The sequence below is a fragment of the Scyliorhinus torazame genome, chromosome 12 (assembly GCF_047496885.1).
Source record: "Scyliorhinus torazame isolate Kashiwa2021f chromosome 12, sScyTor2.1, whole genome shotgun sequence".
Lineage (NCBI taxonomy): Eukaryota > Metazoa > Chordata > Chondrichthyes > Carcharhiniformes > Scyliorhinidae > Scyliorhinus > Scyliorhinus torazame.
In genome coordinates, this window is record NC_092718.1 from 37,537,543 (window position 1) to 37,555,454 (window position 17,912).

At 47.4% G+C, this 17,912-nt stretch overlaps 1 protein-coding gene across 1 annotated transcript in view; it reads right to left on the bottom strand.

The window, feature by feature from the left end:
* Positions 1-17,311, bottom strand: part of LOC140387160 (regulator of G-protein signaling 7-binding protein-like) — a 45,522-nt gene extending 28,211 nt beyond the window's left edge. The window contains exons 1-2 of the mRNA XM_072470162.1: positions 17,109-17,311; positions 16,650-16,816 (exon numbers count right to left, since the gene is read on the bottom strand). Of these exons, the coding sequence (XP_072326263.1) occupies positions 16,650-16,816; positions 17,109-17,141 (200 nt within the window). The 5' untranslated portion in view covers positions 17,142-17,311. The remainder of the gene's footprint in view (positions 1-16,649; positions 16,817-17,108) is intronic.
* Positions 17,312-17,912: the final 601 nt, after the last annotated feature.

Below are 17,912 nucleotides of genomic sequence, written 5' to 3' on the forward strand. Positions count from 1 at the left end.
TTTATTGATATTGTTAAAACAAATGCAGAAATATAATTTTCTACACGTGCGGGATTTGAACATTATTAGCCCAGATAGCGGTGGCACAAAATGTTAGGGGGACGGCAGGGAATTATCAGGGTCCCAGGTTTGAATCTGGCTTGGGTCACTGTCGGTGTGGAGTCTGAACGTTCTCCCTGTGTCTGCGTGGGTTCCTCAAGGTGCTCCGGTTTCCTCCCACACGCTGACACGAAAGACACGCTGTCAGGTAATTTGGACATTCTGAATTCTCCCTCACTGTAACCGAACAGGTGCCGGAATGTGGCGACTTGGGGATTTCCACAGCAACTTCATTGCAGTGTTAATGTAAGCCTACTTGTGACAATAAAGATTATTATTATTATTATGTGGACCCAAAATGGATGAGAAGGGAGCATTTGAGTCTGTGGCAATTCTTCAATGCCACGATCACATGTGGCTGCAGCCATTTCTAAATTTGGGTCTCAGTGGAATCAAGCTGGTGAACAATGGGCGTTAAAAAAATAATTAATTCCAGCGCTTATTGCCCATCCCTAATTGCCCCCAACTGAGTAGCTTGCCAGGCTGTTTCAGAGTGCAGTTAATGGAGGCCATGCAGGATAGACCAGATAAAGTTGGCAGATTTCATTCCCTAAAGGAGCATTAGTGAACCAGATGGGTTTTTCTTTTACACCAATCGACAATGGTCCTCATTGGACTTCTAATTCCAGATTTTTGTTGAATTCAAATTTCATCACCAGCCGTGGTGCAATTTGAGTCCAGGTCCCCAGAGCATGGTCCTGGGTGTCTGGATTCCTCATCCAGTGACAATACCACTCTGCCACTGCCTCCACATCAAATAGGTGAAGCTTACAGATTTTGGGGTAGGATGAAAATTGACCTTTGCATGGAGCAGGACAACAGGTCAGGCCTGTTGGGGTGGGGCACAAAACTGGGCCAGCAAAAGCTTTGGAGATGCCAGTGGACTGGGAAGGGTAGATTCGTGCTTCAACCATTTGTACAGGTAAATTGAGATCTGGAGCGGGATTCTCCGCAAACCGGTGGGGCGGGCAACTCCGGCGCGAATGAGTGGCGTGAACCACACTGGCGTCGGGCCGCCCCGAAGGTGCGGAAGGGGCTTGGTGCCATGCCAACTGCCACCCAAGGGCCTCCGCCAGCTGGCGTGAGTTGGCGCATGTGCGGGGGCGCCAGCGTGTGCTGGCATCATCCCAGCACATGCGCAGGGAGGGTTCATCTCCGCGCCATCCATCGCGGACTGTTAAAGAGGCTGACGCGGAGGAAGAGAGTGCCCCCCACGGCACAGGCCCGCCTGCGGATCGGTGGGCCCCGATCGTGGGCTAGGCCACCATGAGGGCACCTCCCAGGGCCAGATCCCCCCCCCCCCGAGTATCCTGGAGGCTGCCGGCGGAGCCAGGTCCCGCCGGTAAGTACCTGTTGTAATTTACGCCGACGGGACCGGCTGTAAACGGGCGGCCACTCGGCCCATTGCGGGCCGGAGAATTGCCGGGTGAGGCGCTGCCAACAGCCCCCGACCGGCGCAACGCGATTCCTGCCCCCGCCAAATCCCCGGCGCCAGAGAATTCAGCAGCCGGTGGGGGCGGGATTCACGCCGCCCCCTGGCGATTCTCCGACCCGGCGAGGGGGGTTCGGAGAATCCCGACCCGATCCTTTACCCAGCATAGGGCCCAGCCTCCTGCCTCTTTCGGGTGGGTACAGCCCATTTAAAGGCCAACCTAAAAATCTAATTGGCTCGGCCTTAACTAAAGCATCAAATTTTTCCTTGGTCAGTTTCCTGTTTTAGAGACAAAAATCAGATGGCCAGCCATTGAAAATTTGCCCGTGTGTTTTAGATGTTATTTTAAAGCATATCACTTCAATATATTAATTTGGTTTCTGGGTCATCTAGAAGACAATGCCATTGTTTATGTTTTACGCAGTGGACAAAATGGGTAGAAATCTATTGCTTTGATAATGTTTACATGGTTTAACCATGAGAAAGCACGAGATACGTGAAAGTGGTTTAGGGTAAGTGTCTTTAAGTATCCACAATTATTTTGAACATTTAATTTGAAACTATGAAGGATAGTGTCCTTGGTGTGTCACCTGATCTGTGGTGTATTGTGTCGATCATTAGCACTTTATTGTTGATACATTGTTGAAATATAAATGGGAGACACGGCTCTAACAAATTAGGTCTCCGGCAATGATTTCCTTTATTCCTGTTTCAAATTAGTCCAAGACTATGAGGAAAGTCATATCTTGCAATTATACAAAAAATACATTAATGGTGCCAAAATTATTGAGGGCCTTGATCCATAAGTGCACTGGTTTAATAAAGTATTTTTTGTGGAATTGACCAGCTCCCCAATATCTATCTCATTGACTTTTCGATCCCACCATCCATTCCATTAGCTGCTACTTAGTGTCTGTTTCTTCACCTTGCAAAGATTTTTTTATTCGTCCACGGGATGTGGGCATCACGGCCTGTCCCTAATTGCAAAAGGTGGTGGTGAGCTGCCTCCTTGAACCGCTGCAGTCCATGTGTTGCAGGAACACTCAAACTGCTTTTAGGAAGGGAGTTCCCCAGGACAGTGAAGAAATGGCAATATATTTCCAAGTCAGGATGGTGTGTGACTTGGAGGGGAACTTGCAGGTGGTGGTGTTCCAGGCCAGTGCTGACCTTGCCCTTCTACGTGGCAGTGGTCACAGGTTTGGACTGTGCTGTTGAAGGAGTCTCAGTGAGTTGCTGGAGCGTATCGTGCAGATGGTTCACAATGCTGCCAGTGTGCAGGGAGTGAACGTTGAAGGTAATGGATGGGGTGCCAATCAAGCAGGCTGCTTTGTCCTGGGTGGTGCCAAACTTTGAGTGCTGTTGGAACTGCACTCATCCAGGCAAGTGGAGAGTATTCCATTACACTCCTGAGTTACTCGCCGCAGAGTTCCCAGCCTCTGACCTACTCTTGCAGCTATAGTATTTAAATGGCTGGTCCAGTTGAGTTTATGGTCAATGGTAACCCCCAAGATGTTGGTAGTGGGGGATTCAGCGATGACACTGCCATTAAATGTCAAGGGGAGATGGTTAGATTCTCTTGTTCGAGGTGGTCATTGCCTGGCACTTCTGTGGTGTCAATGTGACTTGCAAGTGCTCCGAGACATTTTGGGTCTTGTTTAGAAACTATTATACTTTTTCAAACTACTTTAAAGTTTATCTGGAAGGTGCGGTTTTGCTTGCTTTCATTGTAACACCGGAAGGACAAGAACTTGCCATCATGCCTTACTGACATTTATAGCTTTGTCTTGTTTCCTACCTTTTCAGGTTCTAACTTGTTAGCTAATTAACAAGTTAACAGCTCAGCATATCCTTATAACAGTTCTTTAGTTTAGAATATCCCTTTGGTATTGCACATCTTTCTAGGATTGTCTATTCAGTACATCTAACCAGATGCCATTGTACAGTATGTGTAATGCCCAGTTTTAAACAAATAACCCATGGGATGCTGGGCCAGCATTTGTTCCCCAATCCATAATTGCCCCTCAACTGAGTGGGTTGGTAGGCTATTTCAGAGGATCTGGAGTCGCATGTAGGCCAGACAAGGTAAGGAGGGCAGATTTCCTTCCCTAAATTGCATTAATAGTAATAATAATAATAATAATCTTTATTGTCACAAGTAGGCTTACATTGACACTGCAATGACGTTACTGTGAAAAGCCCCTTGTCGCCACATTCCGGCACCTGTTCGGATCCACGGAGGGAGAATTCAGAATGTCCAAATTACCTAACAGCACGTCTTTCGGAACTTGTGGGAGGAAACCGGAGCACCCGGAGGAAACCCACGTAGACACAGGGAGAACGTGCAGACTCCACACAGCCAGTGACCCAAGTTGGGAATCTAACCTGGGACCCTGGTGCTGTGAAGCAACAATTCTAACCATTGTGCTACTGTACAGCCCCTAAATCAGATGGGTTTTAACACAATTGGCAATGGTTTTACTGTCATTATTAGACTTATAATTTATTTTTATTTTAAAAAAATATGTTTATTCAAAGTTTTTCCAACAAAAATTTTCAACCCCCCCCCGTAACAGAAAAGAAAAAGTGAAAAGAACAGAACATAGACATATCAATCAAACATAATACAGAACCTATACAATGGGTTTCTCCCTCACATATTAACCCTCCCATATGCATTTTTTTACAAGTACCCCTAGGAAAAAACCCTCCCCCGCCCGCCCAAATACCCCCCCCGAAAGAGACACCCCCCTCCCCCCCTCCCTGGGTTGCTGCTGCTGCTGACCGACCTCATTCTAATGCTCCGCGAGATAGTCTAGGAACGGTTGCCACCGCCTGAAGAACCCCTGCGCAGACCCTCTCAAGGCAAACTTTATTCTCTCCAGCTTGATGAACCCTGCCATGTCATTTATCCAGGCTTCCACACTGGGGGGCTTCACGTCCTTCCACATGAGCAAGATCCTCCGCCGGGCTACCAGGGACGCAAAGGCCAGAATACCGGCCTCTTGCGCCTCCTGCACTCCCGGCTCGTCCGCCACCCCAAATAATGCCAGCCCCCAACTTGGCTTGACCTGGACTTTCACCACCTTGGACATAGTCTTCGCAAAACCCCATCCAGAATCCATCCAGTGCCGGGCACGACCAGAACATGTGGCCGTGATTCGCCGGGCTTCCCGAGCACCTCCCGCATCTGTCCTCCACTCCAACGAACCTACTCAGCCTCGCCCCTGTCATATGCGCTCTGTGAATAACCTTAAACTGTATCAGGCTGAGCCTGGCACATGAGGAAGAGGAATTAACCCTACTCAGGGCATCAGCCCACAGACCCTCTTCAATCTCCTCCCCCAACTCCTCTTCCCACTTGCTGACTTATAATTTATTGAGTTCACATTTCACCATCTGCCATGGTGGGATTTGAACCCCAGGAGTCCTCAGAGCGGTTCTCTGGTTCTCTGGATTATTAGTCCAGTGACAATTCCACTACACCACCTCCCCAAAGGTGTGCCTGCTTATGTTTATGCATTTGGGAGCAATAGCACACAGGACCTGGTATTAGAGAAAGGATATTTGTATTTTTAACTTAAACTAGAGCAGAGGAGTTATTATAATGAAAACATCAAACAACTGCTTCTTCTGCCCAGAAAGCCACACATAATGCAGTAAACGTGGGAAGCAACATATAAATGAACGGCCTGTGTGCTCGGCCCAAAAGCAGGTCTTTGGTTCAGTGTCTGCTTATGTTTCCGCTTGAGCCAATTTTCATGTCAGTTTTTGCCACTGCTTTCCGCTCACAGGCAGGGCCCAGGTCTACCTCAGCCAGAATGGGAATCAAACACACGCTGCTGGCATTATTCTGAACGGCACACAGGCCATCTAAGCGACATAGCCCCTTAACATATATAGGCAGTGCAGAAAAGGAATCCACCGGTTTGAGGTTTGTCAGTGACAATGGGGTTGCAGGAGAAGCGAATATTTACATATAGAAACATAGAAAATAGGAGCAGGAGGAGGCTATTCGGCCCTTTGAGCCTGCTCCGCCATTCATTCTCTTCATGTCTGATCATCCAACTCAATAGCCTGTCGTCGTCGTCGTCCCCCCGTCCCCCCCGCCCGCCCCTCAATATCTAACTCCTTAAAAATATACAATGTTTGGCCTCAACTACTTTCTGTGGTAGCGATTTCCACAGGCTCACCTGGAGGTTGCAGCAAGGTCTGTCGTGTGTCGCGATTACTGCTGTTCCAGTGATTTGCATGTCGTGACCGCATGTCGTTACTAGCAGGGTAAGAAATTCCTCCGCAAATGTTTCTTACGAAGTGCAAGCTAACCATTATCCAGATGACCAGGCAGCACCTCTGAAGAGCGAAAGTTTCCTCAATTTGAAAGGCCATCAACCTGAAACTTAAATTCTGTGTCTGGCCTGCAGAATGTTCCCAACGTTCTTCTGTTTATATTTCAGATTTCCAGCATCCACAGTATTGTTTTTCGTGTAGCGTTTATGCAGGCGGAACCTGGTTAAGCATGTCAAGGGCCCGGTGATATAGCAGAGAATCCAGTGGTAAAGTGAGTCTATTCCAATGTATGGTTTAGTGTTGGTTGGATTTGGCAATGCTATCAAATAAATGGAATGATTGTATAACATTGTTGGGGGCAAGATTTCTTTTTAAACTCTGCAGGTTTGTCCTATTGATTCTGTTGGTCTGCTATTTTTCTTTCCAGCATTTTATTGAGTTGCAGTTAAGAATTATACCTATATTAATCGGCTTAAAGAGCCCTCTTTGTTGCAGCCTAGACATTCACCTTAAATTAATTCATCTCTATGTCAGTAACCAAGAATCTGGACAGTTTCTGCATTTCAACATCAACAATATACACCATCTCGTCATTCATCTCATTTGCTGCTTGTGGGACCTTGAGAAACAATTCAGTGGCTACAGCTGAAGAGTATTTTATTGTCTGTGAAGCTTGTAACATCTTAAAGACGTGACAGGTGCTACATCAATACAAATTTATCTCTTCCATAGACCAAAAATACATATCAAATCGTACTTTTCTAACCTCTTTGGGAATTACTATTGTTCCCCAATTGATTACTGTAAAATGTCTATATTCCAAGACCTTAATTAAAGTCCATCAGTACAGAATGGTCTTTGAATATTGCTTCTGATATGATTTTGTAGCGAGTTGTGTTGAACAATGTTACTTGTAGTTGTAGGAAAATGGAGTGTACTAGACCAGGCTTGTCCAAGGTACAGCCCGGAGACTAGATGCGCCCCATAACACACCTCTACTCGGGACCTCCCATCTCCCCCCCCCCAAGTTTCAATGTGAGATACTGCAACCCTGAGAACACTTGATACTGGCGAGAGAGATTCAATTAAATGGACATCTCTGATCAGGTGGCAAAGCAGATCGGTAGTAAATGAGAAAGAGAGAGACAGCCCGAATTCCAAAGTACCAGGTACTGGTGAACTTGTCAGACATAAAAACTGGAGAGGAGGAGAGAGGTGCTGCATAAAAGCAATTGATGGTGGCAAAGGTGCAGAATACCATTGGCAAGAGGAGACCGTAGTATAGTGGTAATGTCACGAAACTAGTAATCCCGAGGCCCAGGCTAATGTTCTGGGGGACAAGGGTTCAAATCCCACCAAGGCAGCTGGTACAATTTAAATTCAAGTAATAATCTGGAATCGAAAATCTAGTCTCCGTAATGATGACCATGCGACCATGTCGATTGTTGTAAAAGCCCAGCTGCTTCACTGATGTCCTTTTTGTGGAAGGGAATCTGCCACCCTTACCTGATCTGGCCTACATGAGACTCCAGACCCACAGCAATGGTTGACTCTTGTTGGAGATTCCAAAACTAGGGGGCATAGTCTAAAAGTTAGGGCTAGACCGTTCAGGAGAGAGATGTTTGGAAGCACTTCTTCACTCAAATGGTGGTAGAGGTTTGGAACTCTCTCCCACAAACAGCAGTTGAAACTCGATCAGTTGTTAATCTTAAATCTGAGATCGGTAGATTTTTGTTGAGCAAATGTATTAAGGGATATGGGTCTAAGGCAGGTATATGGAGTTAGGCCGCAGATCAGCCATTATCTCATTGAATGGTGGGACAGGCCTGAGGGCTGAATGGTCTACTCCTGTTCCTACATTCCTATATGTTCATGATTCTTAACTGCCCTTTGAAATGGTGTGGCAAGCCACTCAGTTCAAGGGCAATTAGAGAGGGGCAACAAATGCTGGCCTTGCCGCCAATGCCCGCATCCCACGAAAGATAAAAAAGAATGGGGCATTTTCAGTCAGAGTCAAATAAATGGTTGGATACCTAAATTAAATAAGTTTTAAAATGAAACAAAGTCTATGCTTCACAAGACAGTGAGATATTCTTCTTACTGGGATTAAAGAATTCAGTGGGATTAAAGAAGTCAGTGGAAACTATTGGAGTGCAGAGATCCTGATAGAAGGTCACAGGATAGACTTTAAATTAGACACTGGGACAGCAGTTTTTTTTGCACATACTGAACCATGGTTAAACAACAATCCTGCACAAGCTATATGGACTAGGAGGAACAGTGCTGAAGGTTCTAGAAGATTTAACAGCTACTTCAAAGCACAGAGATAAAGTAATTACTGAAGTACTGTATATAATTCAAGGTCAGAGTTTGTTCACTTACAAGTAAGAGGTATGTATGGAAGTAAATCTAATCCGCAGTAAAGAATAGTGAAGGTCCTATGGCCCAGATGAGTAGGTTTTTTGAGGAGGTGGAGGACAGGTGTGGGAGGTACGGGAGATGTCCGGCAAATCATGTACATATGTTTTGGGCGTGTCCGAAGCTGAGGGGATTTTGGCAGGGATTCGCAGGTGTCATGTCAGAGGTCCTGGAAGGGAGGGTGTCTCTGAGTCCAGAGTTTGCAAATATTTGGAGTGTCGGGTGATCCGGGAGCCCAGGGGAGAGAAAGGCCGACGTTTTGGCCTTTGCCTCCCTGGTGGCCCGGAGACGGATTTTGCTGGGATGGAGGGACTCTGAGTTTCCAAAGTCAGGGGTGTGGGTCTGTGACCTGGAAGGGTTTCTCAGGCTGGAGAAGATTAAGTTTGCATTAAGGGGTTCAATACAGGGGTTCGCTCGGAGGTGGCAGCCGTTCATCGACTTCTTTAAGGACAACTGACCGTCAGCAGAAGGGGGAGGTGGGGGGAATGGGGAGGGGGAGAATGGGGGGGGGGGGAGGGGAGGCATGGAAGTGGAGAATAAGGGCAGGGAATCTAATATATGGGTAGCTAGGAGTTAGGGCGGGGGAGGTTGGGTATGCTACTGTGGGGTGTTTGCGTGTGTCGGACCGTTCTGTTATTTAGAATATGAAAATGTTAAAATGTTAAAATTATAAATGCCTCAATAAAATGTGTCCTAAAAAAAAAGAATAGTGAAGGTCAGCCAGGAGGCTTCGGAGCAGAAATCCTGACGTCGTTTACAGGACTGGGAGAGCTAAAAACATCATATTGTCTAATACTAAGCCAAAAGCAAAACCAATACACCAAGAAAGCTTTGAAAAGTAAAGGAATTGATTCAATGATGAGATAAGGAAAGAAATCAACGAGTGGGTGCTCAGGGATGGTGCCAGTTCTGATGTCAAATGGTTCCAAAGAATGAGTTCATCTCGCACAACTAAAAGCTGTGAAAAGAGAAGTCTATCCAATAGTGTCAGTCGATGAGAGTTTAGCAAAGCTAAAGAACTCAATATTATCTACATTACATATACCACTAGAAGAGGAGTCCAAGCTTCTCACAACTTTCTGAACATCATTTGGAAGAATGCAGGAGGGCAAGCCAGGAGTAGCAGCAGGGACACCTCGAAATGAGGTGTCAATCTGGTGAAGCTACAACACAGGACTAATTGCATACCAAACACCACGGGCAGCAAGTGAGACAGATCTAAGCGGTCTCACAACTGACGGATCAGATCCAAGCCCTGCAGTCTTACCGCATCCAGCCGGTGGACAATTAAACAACTCACTAATCTTCAATGATGGGGGAACACAGCACATCAGTGCAAAAGATAAGGCTGATGCATTTGCAACAATCTTCAGCCAGAAAAGCTGAGTGGATGATCCATCTCTGGCTCCCCCAGAGACTCCCAGCATCACAGGTGCCAATCTTTAGCCAATTCGATTGACTCCATGAGACATCAAGAAGTGGCTGAAGGCATTGGATACGGCAACGGCTATGGCTCTGGCTCTGACAATATTCCGGCAATAGTACTGAAGACTTGTCCTCCAGAACTTGCTGCACCCATAGCCAGGCTGTTCCAGTGCAACTACAACACTGGCATCTACCCGCCATTATAAAAAGCTGCCCAAGTACATCCTGTACATAAAAAGCAAGACAAATCATACCCAGCCAATTACCATCCCATCAACCTACTCTCTATCATCAGCAAAGTGATGGAAGGGGTCAACAACAGAGCTATCAAACGGCACTTGCTTTGCAATGACCTGTTCACTGATGTTCAGTTTGGGTTCTGCCAGAGATATTTAACTCCTGATCTCATTACAGCCGCGGTTCAAACATGGACAAAAGAGCTGAACTCCAGAATCACAGAATACTACAGTGCAGAAGAGCCCCCTTGGCCCATCGAGTCTGCACCGACGCATGAAAGGCCCTGACCTGCCCACCTAATCCCACTTGCCAGCACTTGGGCCCATAGCCTTGAATGTTAAGATGTGCCAAGTACTCATCCATGTACTTTTTAATGGATGTGAGGCATCCCGCCTCTATCAGCTTCCCAGACAGTGCATTCCAGACCATCACCATTCTCTGGGTAAAAAGGTTTTCCCTCAAATCCCCCTAAACCTCCCACCCCTCACTTTGAACTTGTATCCCCTCGTAACTGACCCTTCAACTAAGGGGAACAGCTGCTCCCTATCCACCCTGTCCATGTCCCTCAATTTTGTACACCTCAATCAGGTCACCCCTCAGTCTTCTCTGCCCCAGAGAAAACAATCCAAGCCTATCCAACCTCTCTTCATACCTTAAATGTTCCATTCCAGGCAACATCCTGGTGAATCACCTCTGCACCCCCTCCACTGCAATTCTATAATGTGGCCACCAGAATTGCACGCAGTACTCCAGCTGTGATCTCACCAAAGATCTATACAGATCCACCATGGCCTCCCTGCTTGTGGTAGTCACCACTGATGTATATATTAGGTGCTTTGTGGTAAGGCACTGTACTACAGGTACGGGGGTAGTTCCCTGCCTGCTGGCTCCACCCAGTAGGCGGAGTATAAATATGTGTGCTCCTCGTACAGCAGCCATTTCGCCAGCTGCTGTAGGAGGCCACACATCTTAGTGTAATAAAGCCTCGATCGCATCCAACTCTTGTCTTTATGTAATTGATTGTGCATCACTGTTTTTATAATCTATGCCCCAATTGATAAAAGTGAGTGTCCCATATGCCTTTTTCACCACCCTATTATCTGTCCTTCCTGCCTTCAGAGATCTATTTACAAACACGCCAAGGTCCCTTTGTTCTTCGGAACTTCCCAGTGTCAGACCTTCATAGTTTACTTCCTTGTTAAATTACTCCTTCCAAAGTGTATCACCTCACACTTTTCAGAGTTAAATTCCATCTGCCACTTACCCACCCATTTGACCTTCCCATCAGTATCATCCTGTAACCCAAGACACTCAACTTCACTGTTAATCACCTGGCCAATTTTTGTGTCACCCTCAAACTTACTGATCCTACCCCCCACTTAGTCATCTATGTTAATTATATAAATGACAAACAATAGGGGCCCTAGCATGGATCCCTGTGGTATGTCACTGGTTCCTGGCTTCCAGACACTAAAGCAGCCATCTATCATCACCCTCTGTCTCCTACCACTAAACCAATTATGAATTCACCTGATCAAATCACCTGGTAGCCCATGTGCATTTGCCTTCTTAATAGTTTCCAATGTGGGACCTTGTCAAAGGCTTTGCTGAAATCCATGTAAACTACATCAACTCCACTACCCTCATCTACACATTTAGTCACATGCTCACAATTTTAACCTGTCCTGTTTGGGTTTTGGTGGGGGGTGCTTTTGATCTTTGTGTTTTCTTGCTGCGGGGTGTTTGTTTGGGGATTGTTGGATGAGGGAACTTGTTTACAGGAGCGGGGGGAGGGGAGTGAGGGAACAATGGGTGGGAGACTTCTTGGCGCCAGAGGCGGGGGGGGGTGTATATGCTTAGTTTATGAGCTGGGTTGGGATTTAGGGGGGGGGGGAGATGGGGAGGATGGGTTCTGCTGATGTGGGAGGGACTTCAATGGAAGGTCACTGAGGGGGTTGGGGGTGGGGGCCGTCCCGGGGAGGGCCAGAGGAGGTGCGGCGCATGCGCTAGAGGCGGGCCCAAGAAAGGGGATGGCTGACCGGCAGGGGGGGGCACTTTGCCCTCCAACTAGGCTGGTCACCTGCAATGTCCGGGGGCTAAATGGGCCGGAGAAGAGGGCTTGTGTGTTTGCGCACCTGAGGAGACTGAAGGCGGAAGTGGTGATGCTGCAGGAGACACATCTTAAAGTAGTGGATCAGGTCAGGTTGAGGAAAGGTTGGGTTAGTCAGGTTTTCCACTCGGGGCTTGATTCAAAAACAAGAGGGGCTGTGATTCTGATTAACAAGCGGGTGGCGTTTGAGGTGGGGAGGATAGTCTCGGATGTGGGGGTCGATATATCATGGTTAGTGGCAAGCTGCAGGGATGAAAGTAGTGCTGGTCAACGTATACGCGCCAAATTGGGACAATGGGGATTTTATAAAGAGGGTGCTGGGGAAGATTCCGGACCAGGATTTACACAGGCTGATCATGGGTGGGGACTTCAACACGGTTATTGATCCATGCGGAGGCTCCAGAGGCAGGGATGTTAAGGGAACGCCGGAGGCTGCAGGCGGAATTTGGTTTGTTAACTACAGGAAGGGCAGTGGAACAGCTCAAAAAGGCGAAGGGGGCGATTTATGAGATCGGCGAGAAGGCCAGTAGGATGCTTGCACAGCAGCTCAGAAAAAGAGAGGCAGCTAGGGAAATAGGGAAAGTTGTTGACGGGGATGGGAACTTAGTTGGAGACTCGGCGGGGGTCAGCAAGATCAGCCTGATCCAATTCAAGGTTGTTCACCGGGCTCACATGACAGTGGCCCGGATGAGCAGGTTTTTTGGGGTGGAGGATAGCTGTGCGAGGGGGCCATCAAACGATGTCCACACGATGTCCGAAGCTGAGGGGGTTTTGGCAGGGGTTTGCCGACACCATGTCCACTGTATTAAATATGAGGGTGGCAATGAGTCCGGAGGTAGCGATTTTTGGGGTATCGCAGGACCCGGGAATCCAGGAGGAGAGAGAGGCGGATGTTCTGGCCTTTGCTTCCCTGGTAGCCCAGAGGCGTATATTGCTGGCATGGAGGGACTCAAAGCCCCCTGGCTTTCAGACATGACAGGCTTCCTCTGCCTGGAGAAAATTAAGTTCACCATGAGAGGGTCTCTGCTGGGGTTCGCCTGGAGGTGGCAACCATTCGTCGACTTCCTCGCAGAAGAAAGGGGGGGGTGGAGGGGGGTTAGGTTAGAGTAGGTTAGGGGGGTAAGTAATGGCAAGACCTGTGGGAGAGGGTGGTGGAATTTGCACTATGTATATATTTTTCTTGTTATGAATATTGTTGATTTTGTTGCTGTTAATATGCCAAAGAAATACCTCAATAAAACGTTTATTAAAAAAAAAAATTCAACTTGTTAGGCATGACCTCCCTCTGACCAAGCCATGCTGTATATTCCAGATCAAACCTTGCCTCTCCAATTTGAGATAGATTCTCTCCTTCAGAATCTTCTCCATTAGTTTCCCCACCACTGACGTGAGACTCACTGGCATGTAGTTCCCTGGCTTATCCCTACAGCTATGATGTGGAGATGCCAGTATTGGTCTGTGGTGGGCACATTAAGAAGTCTTACAACACCAGATTAAAGTTCAACAGGTTTGTTTGGAATCACTAGCTTTCGGAGCACAGCTCCTTCATCGGGTGAGTCTTTCTTACAGCCTTTCTTAAATAGTAGGACCACGTTCACAGTTCTCCAGTCCTCTGGCACCTCTCCCGTGGCCAGAGAAGAATTAAGAATTTGGATCAGGGCACCTGCAATCTCCTCCCTCGCCTCCCACAGCAACCTGGGACACAATTCATCTGGACCTGGAGTTTTCTCCACTTGTAAACATGCCAGCACCTCCAATACCTTGTTCCTCCCTATGACAACTTGCTCAATAACCTCACAGTCTCTCTCCCTGAGTTCCATATCTCCCTCCTCAAACAGATGTGAAATATTAATTTCACACCCTACTATTGTCCTCTGGCTCCACCCACAGATTCCCCCTTGGTCCCTAATGGGCCCTACTTTTTCCCCGAGTTATCCTCTTCCCATTGATATACTGATAGAATATCTTGGGATTTTCCCTACCTTTACCAGCTAGAGATTTCTGATATCCCCGTTTTGCTCTCCTAATTGCTTTCTTAAGCTCCATCCTGCACTTTCTGTACCCCACTAATGCCTCTGTTGATTTGCTCCCCTTGAACTTATTAAAAGCCTCTCGCTTCTGTCTCATTGTATCCTGAATATCTCTGGTCATCCATGGTTCCCTGGGCTTGTTACTCCTTCCCATTACCCTAGAGGGAACATGTTGGACCTGTAACCTCCCCATTTCCTCTTTGAATACTCTCCACTGCTCTTCTGTAGATCTCTCCACCAGTAACTTGTTCCAATCTACCTTGGCCAGATCTAGTCTTATTTTACTCAAATCTGCTCTCCCCAATCCAAGACCTTTTTCTGCAATTTGTATATTTCCTTGCCCATGACAAACTTAATTTGTTCTTTGCACCATGTTGTTGTTGTGGTTGCTATCACTAACATGGTCTCCCACCAACACATCAACCACTTGACCAGCTTCATCCCTTGTTGGACTCTCCATGTGTTCAACTAAAAAGTTTGCTTGCATACATTTTATGAACTCTGCTCCATCTAAGCCCTTAACACAATGACTATCCCAGTTAATGTTGGAAAAGTTGAAATTACCCACTATAATTACCCGATTATTATTATTTGTACACACTTCTGCAAATTGCGCACATATTTGCTCCCCAATTTCCCATTGACTATCTGGGGTCTATAATAAACACCTAGCAATGTGACTGTCCCTTTTTTTATTCCTAAACGCTACCCACAAAGCTTCATTAAATTTTTTTTTAGAGTACCCAAATCTTTTTTTTCCAATTAAGGGGCAATTTAGCGTGGCCAATTCACCTACACTGTACATCTTTGGATTGTGGGGGGTGAGACCCACACAGATACAGGGAAAAGGTGCAAACTCCACATGGACAGTGACCCGGGGTCGGGATCGAACCCGGGTCCTCAGCGAGGGAGCCAGCAGTGCTAACCACTGCATCACCGGGTTGCCCTTACAAAGCTTCATTTAACGCCACCCCCAAGATATAATCTCTCCTCACTGCAATAATTAACTCCTTAACTAATAGTGCAATGCCTCCTCCTCTTTTGCCGTCTCCCCTGTCCCTCCTTAAGATTCTGTATCCTGGGATGTTAAGCTGCCAATCTGGCCCCTCCCTCAACCATGTCTCCGTGATGGTTATCATATCATAATTTCACATGTCAACCCTTACCCTTAATTCATCCATTTTACCTGTAATACTCTGGGCATTAAAGTAGAGGCCATTCAGCCTTGTCTTATTCTCCTGAAACTTAATACCGTTGTATTCCCTCTGACTTGATTGTTTTTCTGTGATACACTGTGTCCCTATTCTGCTAACAGTCCATGTCCCTTCCCCCCTGCCGAATTAGTTAAACTCCTCCCAGCAGCACTAGAAAACCCACGAGCAAAACAGTTTCTCACACCAGAGAAAAACTCAGCAAACAAAAACCTGGTGACCCATCTGAACCCTTGAATAAAAGCAAAATATTGTGGGTGCCGGCGATCTGAAATAAAGGCAGAAAAGGCCAGCTTTCCATCAACAAGCTTGCCATCCTCCCGCCGTTTCTGTCTACACCTCTCGCTGTCTCAGAAAGGCAGACAGCATTGTCAGAGACCCCTCACTCCCAGGCTTTGCCCTCTTCCAGAACTCCATCAGGCAGAGGATACCAGAAGTCTGAAGACCCGCACATCCAGACATAGGAGCAGCTTCTTCCCCACAGCTACAAGACTCCTCAACGACTCCCCCTCGGACTGATCTGTTCCCTGTAAGAACACTATTCACGACACCCTATGCTGCTTTTGTTTGACCCTTGTTTCGCACTGTAACCAATCACTATTTGTTGATGTACTGTTGTCAATGTCCGCTGTCGATTATTCTTTTGTCTACTATGTACATACTGTGTATTTTCCCTTGGCCACAGAAAAATGCTTTTCACTGTACTTCGGTGCATGTGACAATAAATATCAATCAATCAGAAAATCTCAGCACATCTGGTAGCAGCTGTGCGTGCGGAGGGGAACAGAGTTCACATCTGGAGTCCATTAAATCCCTACAGTGCAGGAGGAGGCCATTTGGCCCATCCAGTCTGTATTGATTCTCTGAAAGAGCACTCACCTAGGCCCATTCCCTTGCCCTGTCCCTGTAACCCCACCTAACCTGCACATCTTTGGACTGTGGGAGGAAACCGGAGCAGACATGGGGAGAACGTATAGCCTCCACACAGTCATCCGAGCTCGGAATCCAGCCCGGGTCCCTGGCACTGCGAGGCAGCAGTGCTAACCACCGTGCCACCATGCCACCCCTAGCCCAAAATGAGTCTTTACCTGAATCTAAACCCTTAACTAAAATGATGGGGGTCTGTGTTCCCTAACTCATGGAGCCCAGCTTTCACTGATCGACTCAGAATCCAGAGTCTTTTTTTTTAACAGCACCAGATTTATGCGTCAGGCGCGGATTGGATTAAGTCCGTGGCTTCAATCGGGTTATATTGGACCCTGCACTGTCGGAATGGTCAAGTCGGGCCAATGAAGCAGGTTGGCATTCCCTGCAAATTGCGACAATTCTGGCTGTAGCTGAGCCCGGGGCGCTGCACTAACAGGGTCTGGGGGAGGGAGAGAAGCTCGGGCTGCACTTACCTGTAGAGAGGCGAACAGACCCGCTCGCATTCTTTAGCGAGGTCTTTGCAGGTGGACCTGGCAGTTTTGATCTCCTTGCGGACGGCCGGAGAGTCACTGGAGCCATTGCCGATGGAAATGACCAATTCCCTAAAGAGAGCCACCTGGATATTGAAGTCCTGTATTACCTGGGGGCAGACACAAGAGTTCAACCGATAGAACAACTCTAGGCAACAGTACAAAATCCTCCTGCTCGGTGGCCAATCCCAAACTCCTAAATTAGGGAATGGTGGGGGGTTATTTTAGGCAATCCTTTCAATTGTATACACTTACCTTCCTAAACTGTTTTTTAAACCTTTCAGAGGGTTTGTACCAAATGCCCGCTGTTAAGGTGAATGCGCTTCCTGCTCTGTTACACTGTGATCTAGTTCAATGAGGGAGAGAGAGAGAGAGGATTAAAGCAGCAAGGCCGACACCTACCAGTTTACATTCTTCCATCTGTCCTTTTGTCATGTTAGCCCCGAGCCCCGCCACCACCACTCTCTCATTGGCAGCGACGCAACAGCCCGCTTCTCTCTCCCCTCCGCATCCATTCAGCGGTCAGAACATCATTTTCAGCCTTCTACACCAGGCAGCTCGGAATGCTGTGTGTGTATCTGTGTGTGTGTGTGTGATCGGAATCCAACTTCGTGTGAGCTACCCCGTGTTTTACCCAGTCTAATGAGGCACCAGGGAGGATACATCTTCACCTTGCTCCCTCCCCTTGCGACAATGTGGTTCTCACACTGCACCCGAGACTGGGCAACATGGAGCCCGTGAATGGGCTGTCGATGGTATCTCGCACTATGTCTCCCACTGTGTCTCTCACTGTGATGGTGTCTCTCACTATGATGGTATCTCTCACTGTGTCTCACACTGTGTCTCTCACTGTGATGGTATCTCTCACTGTGTCTCACACTGTGTCTCTCACTGTACCTCTCACTGTAAGAAGTTTTACAACACCAACACCAGGTTAAAATCCAACAGGTTTGTTTCGATGTCACTAGCTTTCGGAGCGCTGCTCCTTCCTCAGGTGACTCTCACTGTGATGGTATCTCTCACTGTGATGGTATCTCTCACTGTGATGGTATATCTCACTGTGTCTCTCACTGTATCTCCCACTGTGATGGTATCTCTCACTGTGTCTCTCACTGTATCTCCCACTGTGATGGTGTCTCTCACTGTATCTCTCACTGTGATGGTATCTCTCACTGTGTCTCTCACTGTATCTCCCACTGTGATGGT